The 18,885-nt window shown below is 43.7% G+C and overlaps 1 protein-coding gene across 1 annotated transcript in view; it reads right to left on the reverse strand.

Annotated features, from left to right (window-relative positions):
• Positions 1-18,885, reverse strand: part of LOC111976655 (agrin-like) — a 411,714-nt gene that overhangs the window by 34,513 nt on the left and 358,316 nt on the right. Inside the window, exons 28-33 of the mRNA XM_070448114.1 lie at positions 14,974-15,064; positions 12,817-12,981; positions 11,979-12,090; positions 6,438-6,554; positions 2,972-3,155; positions 2,539-2,626 (exon numbers count right to left, since the gene is read on the reverse strand). Of these exons, the coding sequence (XP_070304215.1) occupies positions 2,539-2,626; positions 2,972-3,155; positions 6,438-6,554; positions 11,979-12,090; positions 12,817-12,981; positions 14,974-15,064 (757 nt within the window). The remainder of the gene's footprint in view (positions 1-2,538; positions 2,627-2,971; positions 3,156-6,437; positions 6,555-11,978; positions 12,091-12,816; positions 12,982-14,973; positions 15,065-18,885) is intronic.

The following is an 18,885-nucleotide window of genomic DNA, read 5'->3' on the forward strand; positions in this document are numbered from 1 at the left end:
GTGAGAATGCTTTCATCGATTACAGCTCAGCATTTAACACCATAGTACCCTCCAAACTCGTCATCAAGCTCGAGACCCTGGTCTCGACCCCGCCCTGTGCAACTGGGTCCTGGACTTCCTGACGGGCCGCCCCCAGGTGGTGAGGGTAGGTAACAATCTCCACCCCCGTGATCCTCAACCTGGGGCCCACAAGGGTGCGTTCTGAGCCCTCTCCTGTACTCCCTGTTCACCCACGACTGCGTGGCATGCACGCCTCCAACTCAATCATCAAGTTTGCGGATGACACTACAGTGGTAGGCTTGATTACCAACAACGACGAGACGGCCTACAGGGAGGAGGTGAGGGCCCTCGGAGTGTGGTGTCAGGAAAATAACCTCACACTCAACGTCAACAAAACAAAGGAGATGATTGTGGACTTCAGGAAACAGCAGAGGGAGCACCCCCTATCCACATCGACGGGTCAGTAGTGGAGAAGGTGGAAAGTTTTAAGTTCCTCGGTGTACACATCACGGACAAACTGATTGGTCCACCACACAGACAGCGTTGTGAAGAAGGCGCAGCAGCGCCTCTTCAACCTCAGGAGGCTGAAGAAATTCGGCACCTCACAAACTTCTACAGATGCACAATCGAGAGCATCCTGTCGGGCTGTATCACCCCGCTTGGTACGGCAACTGCTCCGCCACAACCGTAAGGCTCTCCAGAGGGTAGTGAGGTCTGCAGAACGCATCACCGGGGGCAAACTACCTGCCCTCCAGGACACCTACACCACCCGATGTCACAGGAGGCCATAAAGATCATCAGGGACAACAACCACCCAAGCCACTGCCTTTTCACCCCGCTATCATCCAGAAGGCGAGGTCAGTACAGGTGCATCAAAGCAGGGACCGAGAGACTGAAAACAGCTTCTATCTCAAGGCCATCAGACTGTTAAACAGCCACCCTAACATTTAGCGGCCGCTGCCAACATACTGACTCAACTCCAGCCACTTTAAAAATGGGAATTGATGGAAATTATGTAAAAATGTACCACTAGCCACTTTAAACAATGCCACTTAATATAATGTTTACATACCCTACATTACCCATCTCATATGTATATGTATATACTGTACTCTAATCATCTACTGCATCTTGCCATCTTTATGTATACATGTACCACTAGCCACTTTAAACTATGCCACTTTAGTTTACATACCCTACAGTACTCATCTCATATGTATATACGTACTCTATACATCTACTGCATCTTGCCTATGCCGTTCTGTACCATCACTCATTCATATATCTTTATGTACATATTCTTTATCCCTTTACACTTGTGTGTATAAGTAGTAGTTGTGGAATTGTTAGGTTAGATTACTTGTTGTTATTACTGCATTGTCGGAACTAGAAGCACAAGCATTTCGCTACACTCGCATTAACATCTGCTAACCATGTGTATGTGACTAATAAAATTTGATTTGATTTGATTTGAATTAATCGGCCATTCCGATTAATCGGTCAACCTCTAGTCTCAACCCCACGCTGTGCAATTGGGTCCTGGACTTCCTGACGACAGGGAGGAGGTGAGGGCTCTCGGAGTGTGGTGTCAGGCAAATAATCTCTCACTTAGCGTCAACAAAACAAAGAAACAGCAGAGGGAGCACCCCCCTATAAATATCGACAGGACAGCAGTGGAGAAGATGGTAAGTTTAAAGTTCCTCGGTGTACATATCACTGACAAACTGAAATGGTCCACCACACCACAGTGTGGTGAAGAAGGCGCATAAGCGCTCCTCTTCAACCTCAGGAGGCTGAAGAAATGTGGCTTGTCACCTAAACCCTCACAAACTTTTAACAGAGGCACAATTGAGAGCATCCTGTCAGGCTGTATCGCCGCCTGGTACGGCAACTGTACCGCCCACAACCGCAGGGCTCTCCAGAGGGTAGTGCGGTCTGCACAACGCATCACCGGGGGCAAACTGCCCTCCAGGACACCTACAGCACCCGTTGTCACAGGAAGGCCAAAAAGAATCCAAGGACAACAACCACCCGAGCCACTGCCTGTTACCCCGCTACCATCCAGAAGGCGAGGTCAGTACAGGTGCATCAAAGCTGGGACCAAGAGACTGAAACAGCTTCTATCTCAAGGCCATCAGACTGTTAAATAGCCATCACTAGCACATAGCGGCTGCTGCCTACATACAGACTTGAAATCATTGGCCACTTTAATAAATGGAACACTAAGTCCACCTTAATAATGCCACTTTAATAATGTTTACATATCTTGCATTACTCATCTCATATGTATATACTGTATTCTATACTATCTATTGCATCTTAGCCTATGCCGCTCTGACATTGCTCATCCATACATTTATATATTCTTATTCCATTCCTTACTTAGATTAGTTTGTATTAGATATTTGTTGTGGAATTACTTGTTAGATATTGCTGCACTTTCGGAACTAGAAGCACAAGCATTTTGCTACACTCGCAATAACATCTGCTAACCATGTGTATGTGACCAATAAAATGTGATTGATTCGATTAGATTACCTCTTGGTGACGGCGTTGTGGTACTCGATAAAAGTCAGGCCGTCAAAAACAATGGACTCCGTCTCCCCCGCGGACTTCTCCAAGATGGCTGCGAGGAAGAGGAGGAGGAACATTGGCTGAGATCACATGAATCAATAGGAAACATGGCTCCTTTAATTGGAGTCAAGGCAGTGGATGGTGATGAATTGGGATGAGCGTTCATGCGCTTATGGTTTTAATTCAAGTAAAAAAGGGACAGTAGGGCATACGGCCAAAGTGGATGTGTTTGGTAAAGTATACGTGTGTGTAGTTAGTGTGTGTTTAACGTGTGCAAACTGGTGAGAATGATGAATCAGAGGGGTTACTCTAACCTTCAAATGGAAACATTGTAAGACCAGCGTGACATCAATACTACACCAACAGAAACGTTGCATTGAATTCTTTGTTCACTCACTGTTCTGACAGGCGGTGCCCGTGAAGCCGTGGGGACACACACACTCGTAGCTCTCAAGCATGGGGTTGCAGAGACCCCCGTTGTGGCAGTGCTCCCGGCTGCACGGGTGGCCCTTAAACATGGCCACGTCACTGGAGTGCAATGCGTTCTCCTGCCGCAGGATGGAAGTGCCCATCAGGGTGATCTGAGGCGGGATAGAGAGGAGGAGAGGGGACTTAGACCTGTCATAGTGCAGTGTGTAGCCTACATAGGACATACATGACATACATATAGGGTCCTGAGTTTTTCCTGACCACATGACCTACCTGACCTGGAAATCCTCTCGGTTCAGAGTCTTTCCTGGTCAAGTGACATGGTCAGGACTATCGTGGGATCCTAGTCAAACAACTTACATCGAAGATACATCTGACATACAGTGCATTCAGAAAGTATTCAGACCCCTTGACTTTTTCCACATTTTGTTACGTTACATGAATCTACACACAATACCCCATAATGACAAAGCAAAAACAGTTTATTTTCAGCAAATGTATTAAAAATAAAAAACTGAAGTACTCAGACCCTTTACTCAGTACTTTGTTGAATCACCTTTGGCAGCGATTACAGCCCCAGGTCTTCTTGGGTATGGTGCTACAAGCTTGCKACAACTGTATTTGTGGAGTTTCTCACACTTCTCTGCAGATCTTCTCAAGCTCTGTCYGGTTGGATGGGGAGCGTCGCTGCACAGCTATTTTCAGGTCTCAAGTCCTGGCTCTGGCTGCGACACTGAAGGACATTCAGAGACTTGTCCCGAAGCCACTCCTGCGTTGTCTTGGTTGTGCTCTTAGGGTTGTTGTCCTGTTGGAAGGTGAACCTTCACCACAGTCTGAAGTCCTGAGAGGTCTGGAGTAGGTTTCCATTAAGGAGCTCTCTGTACTTTGCACTGTTCATCTTTCCCTCGATCCTGACTAGTCTCCCTCTCCCTGCTGCGGAAAAACATCCCCACTGCATGATTCTGCCACCACCATGCTTCACTGTTGGGATGGTATTGGTCAGGTGATGAGCGGTGCCTGGTTTCCTCCAAACGTGATGCTTTGCATTCCAGCCAAAGAGTTTAATCTGGGTTTCATCAGACCAGATTATCTTGCTTCTCATGGTATGAGAGTCTTTAGGTGCCTTTTTGGTAAACTCCAAGCGGGCTGTCATGTGCCTTTTACTGAGTAGTGGCTTCCATCTGGCAACTCTATTATAAAGGCCTGAATGGTGGAGTGCTGCAGAGATGGTTGTCCTTCTGGAAGGTTCTCCCATCTCTCTAGAGCTGTTTCAGTGACCATCGGTTTCTTGGTCACCTCCCTGACCAAGGCCCTTCTCGAACGATTGCTCAGTTTGAACGTGTGACCAGCTCTAGGAAAAGTCTTGGTGGTTCCAAACTTCTTCCATTTAAGAATGATGGAGGCCACTGTGTTCTTGGGGACCTTCAATACTGCAGACCTTTTTTGGTTCCCTTCTCCAGATCTGTGCCTCAACACAATCCTGTCTCGGAGCTTTACGGACAATTCCTTTGACCTCACGGCTTGGGTTTTGTTCTGGCATGCACTGTCAATGGTGGGACCTTAAATAGATGTGTGTGCCTTTCCATGTCCAACCAATTTAATTTACCACAGTTGGACTCCAATCAAGTTGGAGAAACATCTCAAGGATGATCAATGGAAACAGGATGCACCTGAGCTCTATTTCGAGTCTCATAGCAAAGGGTCTGAATTGGTATGTAAATAAGGTATATACATTTTTTAAATAAATGTGCAAAAATGGCTAAAAACCAGTTTTCGCTTTGTCATTATGGGTTATTGTGTGTAGAATGATGAGGAACATTTTTATTTAATCAATTTTAGAATAAGGCTGGAACGTAACAAAATGTGGAAAAAGTAATCTGAATACTTTCCGAATGCACTGTACATACAGTACCAGTCAAAAGTTTGGACACACCTACTCATTCATGGGTTTATCTTAATTTTTACTATTTTCTACATTGTAGAATAATAGTGAAGACATCAAAACTATGAAATAACACATATGGAATCATGTAGTAACCAAAAAAGTGTTAAACAAATGAAAATATATTTTATATTTGAGATTCTTCAAAGTAGCCACCCTTTGCCTTGATGACAGCTTTGCACACTCTTGGTATTCTCTCAACCAGCTTCATGACGTAGTCACCTGGAATGCATTTCAATGAACAGGTGTGCCTTGTTAAAAGTWAATTTGTCTGATTTTTTTTCCTTCTTAATGCATTTGAGCCAATCAGTTGTGTTGTGACAAGGTAGGGGGTATACAGAAGATAGCCCTATTTGGTAAAAGACCAAGTCCATATTATGGAAAGAACAGCTCAAATAAGCAATGAGAAATGACAGTCCATCATTACTTTAAGACATGAAGGTCAGTCAATAAGCACATTTCAAGAACACCAGTCTCAACGTCAACAGTGAAGAGGCGACTCCGGGATGCTGGCCTTCTAGGCAGAGTTGCAAAGAAAAAGCAATATCTCAGACTGGCCAATAAAAATAAAAGATTAAGATGGGCAAGAACACAGACACTGGAACTCTGCCTAGAAGGCCAGCATCCTAGAAGGCCACATGGAATAGCCTTAATTTCTCAAAACAAGAATAGACTGACGAGTTTCAGAAGAAAGTTCTTTGTTTCTGGCCATTTTGAGGCTGTAATCGAACCCACAAATGCTGACGCGCCAGATTCTCAACTAGTCTATTGCTTCTTTAACCAGAACTACAGTTTTCAGCTGTGCTAACATAATTGCAAAGGGGATTTCTAATGATCAATTAGCCTTTTAAAATGATAAACTTGGATTACCTAACACAACGTGCCATTGGAACACAGGAGTGATGGTTGCTGATAATGGGCCTCTGTACGCCTATGTAGATATTCCATAAAAAAATCAGCCGTTTCCAGCTACAATAGTCATTTACAACATTAACAATGTCTACACTGTATTTCTGATCAATTTGATGTTATTTTAATATACCAAAAAAATGTGCTTTTCTTTCAAAAACAAGGACATTTGTAAGTGACCCCAAACTTTTGAACGGTAGTGTAGATACAGATTTGACCGTGTTGTATTTCGTTCTGTGGAACTGTGTCAGCACAGTTCTCACCCTACAACACTAAAACAACACTCAGACACAGCTGACCTTACAATAGTTGGGGTCACTGTGAAGGTCATCATGTTTAGGTAGATGATAGTTATTGTCCATCACTAAATCGTGTCAAAATATATGTATCCATGTGTAAGGTGGATTCAACATTGTGTCACAGTTAAAAGATGTCAAAAACCTACCTATTTTAAATGAAATCATTTATAGTTGTTGATAATTGGTCAAATGTAAAGAAACTTTTGCACAACCTTTTGAACAGGGTGTCTGGCAAAAAAGATCTGCTTTTGTATGAATAGTGTGTGTGGGGACAGGATATTCACCTTCTGAATGGCCCCGTTGAAGCCATCTTTGAGCGAGGCGGCCCTCGCTAGCCGGCTGAAATCAGGAGCACCACCCACGAACAGAGACTCCTTCAGGTTGAGAGCGGTGTGTTGGTTCTGGAGATAGGACACAAGTGTTAGAACCCTATAATAACAGGGTATGGAACCCTACCACAAGGACTATAACCCTACCATAACAGGGACTAGAGCCCTAGCAGACTAGAACTCTAGAATAACAGGGACTAGAACCCTACCAAATGGTCTAGAACCCTACCACAGGGACTATAACCACACCTGATCAATCACTTCTGTTTTGATTCAAATGAGACTAGTTTTTTAGTTTTTGAGCCATACAGTAGCACAATGAGACTAATAGCTGTCCCAGCGAAAAATATTTKTCCTTTGAAAGATATATCTATATAGTGCATGCAGGACAATTCACTAACTGTGCTACCACCTTTTCCACATCAATACACTTGATAAAATATAATTGATTTCTGTGCAACTCGCCAAGCAGTCAATTATTTGTTATCTGGTACAAAACACAAGGGCTACAATAGAAAGTCAGCTGGTGCGGCTGGAGTGACGATATGGATGCCGTTATTTTTATGAAAGTCTCTCTAATGAATGACTGGTTGTACTGAAGACCTTTCCGGCGCCGAGCGAGCAGCAGCCTATAATTGGCCGTTAATTTGTGTGGTGGAGGACCATGAAATCAGGTTCATACAGCAACCCGCAGGGGAATTGGCTTCAATTACGAAAGAGAAAGTACAGGCCCCCTCTTCGGGAGGAATTGCAGATATTTCTTTTTATGTAGGCCAGTAATTACTAGAGGMAAAAGATGAGGTAATTGGTGTAAAAAATGATGGAAGTTGCCAAGTAAACATCGGTTGTGTTTGAAAGCTGGCATGGGATTGTGCTTCTATTTGAGATGGGAGCTGGAGGGTGMAGGGCAGTGGGGGTTCGCTAACCCCACGGCTGTGTGGTGCACCTGGAGTGGGCTCCGAGAGCCCAGTCAGTTGGGTCACCTACAGTCCAGCTATGGCTGCCTCTTGTGGGAAGGACTAAGTGCCCACTTTAGCTGAAGGCAATGCTCAAGTGAAGAGTAACGGGTTGGGATCAACTCAACCTGTATTCGATACAAGTTGACATGCAATTCTTCCAGTTACATTGTAAAACGATTTGGATATATACATCCAGTCCATTATTATGAAGTTGTACTTTGGCCATCGTATAATAAACATGGCTTCTATCAATTTGAAAGGTCATATTAGATTCCTGAAGAGGAGTGAATTGGAATGAGATACTCTAACTCTGGTAACAGACCAGTATATCTAATGGCATGGGTGTTGTTGGTAATGCCAGTGCTGTTATGGGTGAGTGATTGAGTAAGTAAGTGAGTGATCAAGTGAGTGAGTGATCAAGTGAGTGAGTGATCAAGTGAGTAAGTGAGTTGATGTAGAACATTTTGTTTCTCTTTCGAGAAGAGAATGTTGATGACAAAAGAACAGCCCTGCTTGGCACCTCACTCTCTTTCTCATTCTTCTCGCCTTGATCTTCTTCTCGCTCTCGACTGCCACACAGAATCGGTGAGATATCTCCGCCCACGCAGCCTTTTCTCATCAACTGCGGTGCGATCTTTTCATCCCAATTCCCCAAAAATACAGATTCCGATTTTGACGGACTAAACCAGTCCGAAGAATTTGCATAACATCACCAACGCTGCTGAGGTCATTCTCAAAGGCAATTCCTTGTTCAAATTGGCTAGAGAGACACATTTAATGAGAAGCAAATCATATAGTAGGCTACTGGAAAAATTATATGCTACTGAAAATATTAGGATAGGCTATTCATCCTATAGGATTGATCATGAATGGAGAATGGCTACGTTTCATTCAATAAGTGGAGGAGATGCAAAACTGGAACCTGTCGTCGTTCCTCGCACATATGCTGTACATCATGACACTTGCTGACTTAAATTTTCTTTCTGTTGGATTAAAGAGATTAAGCCTAGACAGGCTAAGCATAGAAAATTAGCGAACTCATACACGCACCTAAAAGGACCCATCAATCAAAGCCGCCTGAAGCGCATCTCACTCAGACATAAGCAAATCACGTTTCTCCTTCCCCAAAAATGTATTACTGCAATAACCTTGCCTTAGCTTCAAATCACTTCTGTAGGATATCAAAAACGAGTCTATAGGATAATGCTAAATCAATGTAGCCTATCGCGTAAATTGACGAGGAAAGTTTTAAGTGGGAGATAGAGACAACTGTGATTTAGGGTATATGAAGATGTAATTGACAACCATTAGAAAATAGAAACACATGCACACAACTTATCCATAGCCTAACGATCACCCGTTGATACATTTTTGTGAAGCAACGGGCGGTTACGTTAACACTACATTTTACATTTGAGTGCTTTATCTAAATCTGTGCAACCACTTATTAAAAAAGATAAACTCTGGCAGATGGTCACCTAGATTCACTTTAGCAGGCATATAATACATAGCCTAATGTATAGGCTATTCGAATTATGCATTCATATATTAACTAACTTAACTTGCACATCTCCTTCTTCACTCCTCGCGCAATTCACACATCTCCACTGGKAACTCTTCCCCCTCTCTCTAGCMCTTGAACAAGTAGCCTCTATATTTAGATATTGACCAACGATACAGTTTGAAATGTATTTCAAGCAACAACAAAAAATGTACTTATAGGCCTAGGCCTATTCAAGGAGAGAAGCATTGATCGATCCCCTTGCTTGCTGAATGGCTAGAAAATCGGCTAAATCGTTGGCATTGAATTTGCAGGGAAGTTTGAATGGCGAGAGTGATGTGTAGCAATTTGGCTAAATTGATACCYTGCTCCACTGAAGCATTGCAAATGTAAAAAACAGGCAGAGAGAAATTAATGAATTAATTATTTTGTTCACACAATGAACCCACCGACCTGTCAGTGCACCGCCTGACTGCCACTGTCCCAGATAACAATTACTATCGGTCAACAGCTTATTTTCACATGTGAAAAGACACAAAAATAGAACCTGTTCCGAATAAATAAGTGACGGATTGCGGCAGTACAGTATCTCACAATTGGTGGGAACGGTGTCATAAACAAGACACGCTCTTATACATTTTTTGTTGTTGAAATTACTCAGACGAAAATAACGGACTTGGTGAGAAAGGGCCTTAAGAAGTTTCATTGTTGCGAGGAACAATGGCGGCCAGAAAGATAACTTCCCTCACTTCCTTCTTCCGCCTCCACAGCAGATGGACTGAGGTGAAAGCCAAACCTAGTTCAACAAATGTCTCTACTTTGGTACAGTGTATGAAATGGTAGTACTAAATACAGACCCTTTTCCCCTGTCAGTTCTATAGTCTAATAACTGTCATATGGTGGAGCATGGGGGTGAGAAGTGGCGAACTGAAATTGGAGCTGAAAGTGGAAATATGAAATATGTCAAAGGAGGTGGATGGCACTTGTCTTATTACCTTGCGTGATTTCTTAGTTTCCAGACAGCACACAGTAAGAGAAAAGAACACGGGAGGGGAAAAAGGTTATCAGAAGAGAGAGATCAATGGACGGTGGTGTGTGGAGAAACAGGCAACACACACACTCAAATGCACACCCCGGACCAACATAAAACTGCATAACACAACACAAACTGTGAAGCCTAAAGGTCATGGACAAGACAGAAAGGCTGCCACTAAAAATAAATGAGAAACAATAATTGTGCTTAAGGAAGTTGCAGCTGTGGCTCAAACATAATTTGGATCCACCATTTGCCAGCCAATGCAGACAGTGTTATTTCTGTTTGTGAGATTGACGTGAAATTTTGTCTTTTTAAAATCTCCTTCTGGATTTGACTGAAATATTCTGTTTTTAGATGTCCRGAATCACAGAAATTCCCATCCCAGGTATAAATTAATAACTTTATATAAGGTATCTATATCAAAGATGCTAGGCTGTCTGAGTGCAGTGGGACTTCCTGGCTTCCCATCTTCATTGTAAATGCAGGAGTAGGAGAAAATGAGCTGCCAACTATATCCTGCATGGGGCCTCTATGCATTGAGCTCCTCCATCACTGGCCTCCACTCATCCCCATCTTTCTCACCCTCTCCCTGTTCTCGTCTTTTAATACGATTTTCTGCCTCCTTTGCAGTAGGGAAACACAYTTACTTTACGGAGGACAGGAAGACAAAAAGAAAAGAGAAGAAAAAGTGACAGCATGCATTCTGGAGGCGGTGGCTTTGGAGTTGACTTGCATGCGGGTGTACATGTTCCTAATCKCAAATTACTCTGTTTAATATAATTGGATGACTTGCAGACATACTGTATCTGGCTATTAGATTGCTCTCACTTAGGCCCATGTACCTGGTTTATTGCTTGATTATCAGTCTTTATTTTTCCCATCTCTCCATCTATATATCTACCTCCCTAGAGTTTAAGAGCATGGGTTAAAATAATGTAATAATGATAATAACTGTACTTGTGCATGTGACAATGAAACTTGCATGTACATATTAATGGGCTGCACTATTGGGGATCTTTGCTTCACTAGGAGCTAAAAGGAATAAGTAAAGTCATACTAATGGGTGTATACCACTCAGGCCATGGAGGATGTTTTGCAGCAAATAAGAACAAGATCATACTTCTGTGTCGGCCTTTCAGCAGATGCAAAGATGGCAGATAAAAATGATTCTAAAAAGGAGGGAAATAAGACATTTCCAAATCAGAGACCGCCTGTCAAACGTGCCCTTTATGTCTCCAGCGTACTATTTCTTACCTTGACGAGCTATCAGAATACAGTGGAATGTGTTTTCAAACACAACCCTGGTAGCGTGTATGGCCTTATGGACGACCTCAACTAGGTAAGCGTTTTGCAGAGTCAGCTCTGGTGTGTTATCATCAGTGCACTCTGGGAGTAAAGAGTGCACTGAGTTGAACAGCTCCATTGATAAGGGCCTGTATGCATGGCCAAGGATGTGGTGCTACAGTGACACGCATGTACACACACACACACAGTAGCGCAGGCTAAGCATAAGCAAAGCTGGATATTGCCTTGCATGCTAATAGCTAGGCTAATCATAAATCATGATAATCATGATTAGCCTTGCATGCTAGCAGCTATGCAGAGTAAATTCATATCCAGTTTGCCCTGCATGCTAATAGCTAGGCTAATCATAAATCATGATAATCATGATTAGCCTTGCATGCTAGCAGCTATGCAGAGTACAAAACAGTATTCATATCCAGTTTGCCTTGCATGCTAATAGCTAGGCTAATCATAAATCATGACAATCATGATTAGCCTAGCATGCTAGCAGCTATGCAGAGTATATTCATATCCAATTTGCCTTGCATGCTAATAGTTAGGCTAATCATAAATCAGGACAATCATGATTAGGCCTAGCATGCTAGCAGCTATGCAGAGTATATTCATATCCAGTTTGCCTTGCATGCTAATAGCTAGGCTAATCATAAATCATGATAATCATGATTAGCCTAGCATGCTAGCTCTCTCTGTCTCACCGGCGACTCTCCCCTGACTGGGTCCTTTCCGTTTATGTTGATCTCTCCCTTGCGACTGGCCCTCTCCAGATTCACTGTGTTCCACACGCCCATCTTGATCTTATCTTTACTCCTGCATGAGAGGAGCAGACAAACGAGCCAAGAGGTCAGGGACGTCTCAAAGCAACACACACAAGTACAATCCAAAATCAAGAGACAACAATAACCCAGTTAACAAGGACTCCTAGGCCGTCATTGAAAATAAGAATTCGTTCTTAACTGACTTGCCTAGTTAAATAAAGGTAAAATGAAAATAAATAGGTGTCTAGACTAGAGTTGCTACGGGGTTCTAGACTAGAGTAGCTATGGAGTTCTAGATAAGAGTCGTTATGGGGTTCTGGACTAGAGTTGCTATGGGCTAGAAGATTAGTTGTTATGCGGTTTAAGACCTGCGACACTACGGGGTTCTAGACATGAGTCGCTATGTGGTTCTAGATTAGTTGCTATGGGGTTCTAGACTAGAGTCACTATTTGTTTCTAGACTAGAATCACTATTTGTTTCTAGACTAGAATCACTATGGGGTTCTAAACTAAAGTCAACATAGGGATCTAGATTAGTCACTATGGTGTTTCAGACTAGAGTCACTATGGTGTTTCAGACTAGAGTCACTATGGGGTTTCAGACTAGAGTCACTATGGGGTTTCAGACTAGAGTCACTATGGGGTTTCAGACTAGAGTCACTATGGNCAGACTAGAGTCACTATGGGGTTTCAGACTAGAGTCACTATGGGGTTTCAGACTAGAGTCACTATGGGGTTTCAGACTAGAGTCACTATGGGGTTCTAGTGTGGTGCCCACCTGATGACGGCTGGGCCCTTGCCTAGGTCGTAGCGAAACTCCAGGATGCCGTCGTTGAGGGAGAGGGAGATGAAGTCCCCTTTGCCGTCGGTCTTCTGGCCATTGTAGAATATCATGCCGTTGGATTCGTTGGCCATAAGCACCACCGTCATGCTGACCTTTTGGCTGCAGACAAAACACAAAGATGAGTAAACAACCAGGCACAGACAAAAACACATACAACAATAGTAAACAAGTGCCAGACTAAACATAAAAAACAGCAGTAAACAAACAGACAGAAGACCAACAACAATGGTAAACAAACACCATGGCGGAATGGAGGCCAGACCTGGTATTAAAACTTCTTCGGGATAGCCCCCTTAAAAAAACAAATTTTTCGCCTAAATGACATACCCAAATCTAACTGCCTGTAGCTCAGGACCTGAAGCAAGGATATGCATATTCTTTGTACCATTTYAAAGGAAACACTTTGAAGATTGTGGAAATGTGAATTGAATGTAGGAGAATAAAACAATATATCTGGTASWAGAAAATACAAAGAAAATATATATATWTTTTTTTTCTACCACCATCTTTGAAATGCAACAGAAACGTCCCAGTTCCAGCCATCACTCTGCTTGTAATTTCGATGGTGTCCACAAGATGGCAGCAGTGTATGTGCAGAGTWTCAGATGGATAACTTGTAGTATGAGTGAACTACAAGACTTTTAGTGTGAAGTCCCCAGGTAAATTTGGGCAAATCGTGAAGAAGACATCTGCAAACATATTACATTTTTCTGCAAGAATATCGTCACATCTGTATTCTTGGACTTTGATTTAGCTTTTCCAGTATTAGTAGCCATATTATGTTCAACATTTGCAAAACAAACAGTTTTCATAACTTCATAACTCTGAATATTCTTATAATTTTTGTCCAAAATGAAAAGGCATGCTGTCATACAAGGTCAGTAGCTACATTTTAGGACAGATACAGGGTTTCCGGATACTCCCGTAAATTCGAGCTCATTGGCCATCTAGCTAGCTTTGTTTGAKCCCGATTGGTGCTTATTTGACAAAGTTAGCGTCGTTCAAGTGAAGACCACCCGCATCATCGGCGTGCCATGAAGGCGTCGCTCTCTGACCAAATATGGTGTCCTATAGGATATACTACACCCCTAATGATATTGAAGTCTGGATACGTTCTAGGATCTCCGAGGAATACATACAAACGTGATTTGACTGGTTGAAATAACGTTAAAYGTGAGATTTTCACAGATTCCTTTCTTTGCAAATTGAACGAGTGAAAATACAAAATGGATCATGCGTGCTATATGGKCCTTTTTAGGATATGAAACYGGATTTTATCTAACAAAACGACACTTCATGTTATCTCTGGGACRCTTTGGATGATAAATCAAAGATTTCAGAATGTAAGTACACATTTCACCTTCAGAGGTGAATTTATCAAACCTATCGCGGTGAAAAAAGTATATTGTTGTTAGGAGCTCTCCTCAAACAATAGCATGGCATTTTTTCGCAGTAATAGCTACTGTAAATTGGACAGTGCAGTTATATATTTTTTTAAAGTAAGCTTTCAGACGATATAACACACTAATATGTACCGACATTTGTTTCTCTAAAATCCGCAATCGTGACCCAAGGCGCTGCGTGATTTACAACTGTCCCGTTGACGGGACGCCTATCCCTTAAACACTTGTCTACCATGCCTGTCTGTCTACTGTTATGTCCATCTGGTCTTTACATCATGTAACAATGTTGCATGTGACGATAGCTGTACTTGTGTGATCTTTCGTGTAACCTACACAAGACTGAAAATAATTCCCCACCATCGAGGACAACATAAACATTTCATTAATGATATTTCTACGGAATAGTATTTCTAAGCAGGAGGACAATTATCTGTTCCGTTCCATTTAACGATATCCAATTCATCACCAGAGTGTCCTGCTGGAGGCACAGCTTTAAGTATCTATCTGCCATCACAGCAAGTTACAGCTCCTGTGTACCTACTCCTGGAGATCAATATGCCTTTACGATACAGCACCGGAATACACTCAAATATCAGCGACGGTGTCTTCGTGGACACATATGGTGTCGTGTGTGAGTATACGCGTGTGTCTGCATGTCTGTGTGTAGTGGAATTTGCATTTGACTTACTGGAGAGCGTGACCGTAGGTGTGCAGTCCCTTCAGCTCCAGGTAAGAGTCGCCACTAAAGGAAGGCATGTAGGTCCCTTTCTTGTCCGACACTGAAGATGAAACGCAAATGGAATGCATTACAACAGGCATTATGTCCTCCTTACGATAGCACTGTGCATGCTTACGACAGTAAGAAGGCTTATGCAGTCTGTCAGGGGCACATTGGCTGAAGTCAGTGCTACCCACCCAGGCGGTCCATTTTGTATAACAATGGTGGCCTAGTCTTCACCCACCCACACAAACACACACACACTCACACACAGACAGTTTGGGGCTGCGAGGCTCTTTTCTTTGCTAATTAGTCGGGATTAGCTAACTGAGTCGGGGAGGGGAGGCAGACGGAGATGAGAAAGCTAATTAGCCATTGTGTAGGAAACGGCTAATGACAGAGAGGACAATAGGAGCACTGCTGCAGACACAACAAGGAAGTGTGCCGTCAAAACAGCTGTCATAATAAGGAAAGGAAAGAGCAACCTCGGAACTCAGCCAGTGGACCAGGAGAAGATTTCGGTTTCTTTAGCTGAATGCACACACACACAACTTGTCACAAGCAAATTTGAGCGGAGAATTGCACTTATGGTTTAAAAGGACTGGCTATGTTTCTGCCATAAGGTACAGGGACTCAGATAAGTGAGTGACAAGGTAAAGGGAGATGGACAGTTGGAATCTAAAATCTCACACGAGTTCCAGCGAAGCAACTCTATGTAGTTGCATTGGGGACAGCAGCCAAGTACTAGGGAAAAACACTCTTGTACTTAGTATTAGTGAGTATAACTATGTCTACCAAGGGCTTCCTTCGAGTAGGCGGTTGGCGACACCATCTGTCTTTAACTGTTCCCAGTACAGACTTTAAAGCATACACAAGCTGAATGAGGTCTTCTTATCTGATCTGAGAGATCCTGCCTTAACTGTTCCCAGTACAGACTTTAAAGCATACGCCACTGAATGATGTATTTTTATCTGAGAGATCCTGTCTTTAAAATGTTCCCAGTACAGCCCTTAAGCTGAATGATGGTTCTGTTACGTGATCCAGATCCTGTGTCGGCCAGACACTCAGGCTGAGTGACTTCTTCATTAATCATCATGGGAGGATTGATGTCATTAGTCATCTCATTGATTTAATTGAAGCCCTCAGAGTGTGAGATGCTCTTTCCCTCACAATGATTTTCAGTTCACCCCAATTGATTTTAAATCACCTGCTAACTGGGACTTGCCGCCTCTCGGTGAGGCGAGAGGCGGTTCTCCTCAGGTGTTAGTCGACCCAGTCAGGTTAGGAAAGCGCGCGTTTGTGAGTGTATGAACGAGACTGTGCACGTTTGTCTTTGCCTGTGTGCCTACGTACTAATCAATGTTTTTTTAAACTTTTGAACACCAACCTTCATTGTTATACATTGAGTCAAATATTCTCAAGCCTTTATATTCTGAAAACATCCATGAGAATTTCAATGAGAGGTGGTGGAGGAAAAAAGTGAATGAAAACCAGAGCTAATGATAAACTTCAAACGCAGCTCCGGTACATTAGGGTCTCCTCCCCAGCCGTGGCCCATGCTTCTTCCCCTAGGAGCTAAGTGGAGGCGAACGCGTTTGAACACAACACCTGTGGAAAGGGGAGCATGTGAGAGATGGAGAATGGCTACGGCAAGGATCTGTAACAAACGAAGCCGATGCGCTAACAGCCTGATAGGCCAATCGCAGCGCTCCGCTGTGCGCCAGACACCCTGGAGGCGCGGCCTGTCTCTCTGCATTTAATCTCTCTCCCGAATCAAGATGGAAAAAATGGAGCAGCACGACACGGAGAAGAAAAGAGCGGAAGGGGAAAGAGGGAACATTTGAAATGTGGGAGATCTTCCACACTGAATCCTGACTGGATCATTGAGGTAGGACGATTAGCTTGGTGTTTTATTTTTTAAATCAAATGTTTGTAGTTTAAGTAGCGATGATACGACATATAAAAACTGAAGTCAAACACAGACTGATGTACATACTGTACTGACATGCTTTATAAACTCAGCAAAAAAAGAAACGCCCCRTTTTCAGGACCATGTCCTTCAAAGATAATTCCTAAAAATCCAAATAACTTCACAGATCTTCATTGAAAAGGGTTTAAACACTGTTTCCCATGCTTGTTCAATGAACCATAAACAATTAATGAACATGCACCTGTGGAACGGTCATTAAGACACTAACAGCTTACAGAAGGTAGGCAATTAGGGTGGCTGGCTAGCTGGCCTCGATGATTGCTGTGGGCTGCACGGTTATCTTGGATGCAAGGACAGCGGAGACGGCTATGTAGCTGGCTAGCACTGCACTGATCAAGTCGTTCCGTTGTGGTGTGGTGGTTTCTGCAGTGCTGCTATTCGGTGGGGGTTGGCTAGCTGGCTGCTGCTGGCTGGCTAGCTAGCGGTGTTGACTGCGTTGGAGGGACGAGGGTGGCTGGCTAGCTAGCCTCGGTGATTGCTCTGGACTACACAATTGTCTTTGGTGCAGGGACGGCTATGTAGCTAGCTAGGAGGAAATTGCTGGGATCGAACGGGTCGAACCTCGGCGGCGCTGCAGTTCTTGACGCGCTCGGGCCGGTGTGCCTGGCGCCTACTGCCAGGGCCCGTTCAAAGGCACTTAGGTGTTTTGTCTTGCCCATTCGCCCTCTGGGTGGCGCACATGCACGATCCATGTCTCGGTTCTCTCATGGCTTGGAGGTCCTTCTTTGGCCTGTCTTCTCCCCTTCATCTGCACTGATTGAAATGGATTTGGCAATTGGCGTCCATGGGGGATCATGGCTTGCACCTGGATGGTCTGTGTCATGGAGGCAGCGGGTGTTCCTGGTGTTTTGTGCATTCAGTGTATGTTGTTGGGAGCTCGCACAGTCTGGAGTCACTGGATTCTCTTGAGAACCAATTAGGGGGATTTGGGTGGACGGCTTTCTGATTGAATTTGGCGGAGTGTGCTTCGGAGAGTACATTCTAGAACATGCTGTGATACGGTTTGGAGTGGTCCGTTGGCAGCACTGATCAGGTGCGGAATTGGACCGGAGGTATGTTCCACTTGTGACCGATGTGGGCGGGCTCCTGCTGCTTCCTTGCACATGTTCTGGACATGCCCGAGATTGTTTGATTTCTGGAGGCGCATTTCCCCCCCCCCTGCATTTTCCGGGCTACTGGAGAGGCCTATAGAGCGTTGTGCCTTTGTTGCATTATTCGGAGTGGCTCTGAGGAAGTACAGTTCCCGCTCAGCCCAGTCAAAACTGTTCGCTGCTCTGGCACCCGAATGGTGGAACAAACTCCCTCATGACGCCAGGTCAGCGGAGTCAATCACCACCTTCCGGAGACACCTGAAACCCCACCTCTGTAAGGAATACCTAGGATAGGATAAAGTAATCCTTCTAACCCCCCCCCTTAAAAGAGTTAGATGCACTATTGTAAAGTGGTTGTTCCACTGGATATCATAAGGTGAATGCACCAATTTGTAAGTCGCTCTGGATAAGAGCGTCTGCTAAATGACTTAAATGTAAATGTTTTCACTGTCAATGTTTCCTGTGTGTATTAAGAATGGTCACCCAAAGGACATCCAGCCAACTTAACACAACTGTGGGAAGCATTGGAGTCAACATGGGACAGCATCCCTGTGGAATGCTTGGCCAGGTTCGCAGTTGTGAGAACTTGTTTCAACTGGCCTACTGGTTAAATAAAGGTGAAAAAATAAAATAATTCTCAATCCATTGAGCATGTCTGGGACCTGTTGGATTGGAGGGTGAGGGCTAGGGCCATTCCCCAGAAATGTCTGAGAACGTGCAGGTTCCTTGGTGAAGAGTGGGGTAACATCTCACAGCAAGAACTGACAAATCTGGTGGAGTCCATGAGGAGGAGATGCACTG

This window comes from Salvelinus sp. IW2-2015, linkage group LG17, assembly GCF_002910315.2.
Source record: "Salvelinus sp. IW2-2015 linkage group LG17, ASM291031v2, whole genome shotgun sequence".
NCBI classification, from domain to species: domain Eukaryota; kingdom Metazoa; phylum Chordata; class Actinopteri; order Salmoniformes; family Salmonidae; genus Salvelinus; species Salvelinus sp. IW2-2015.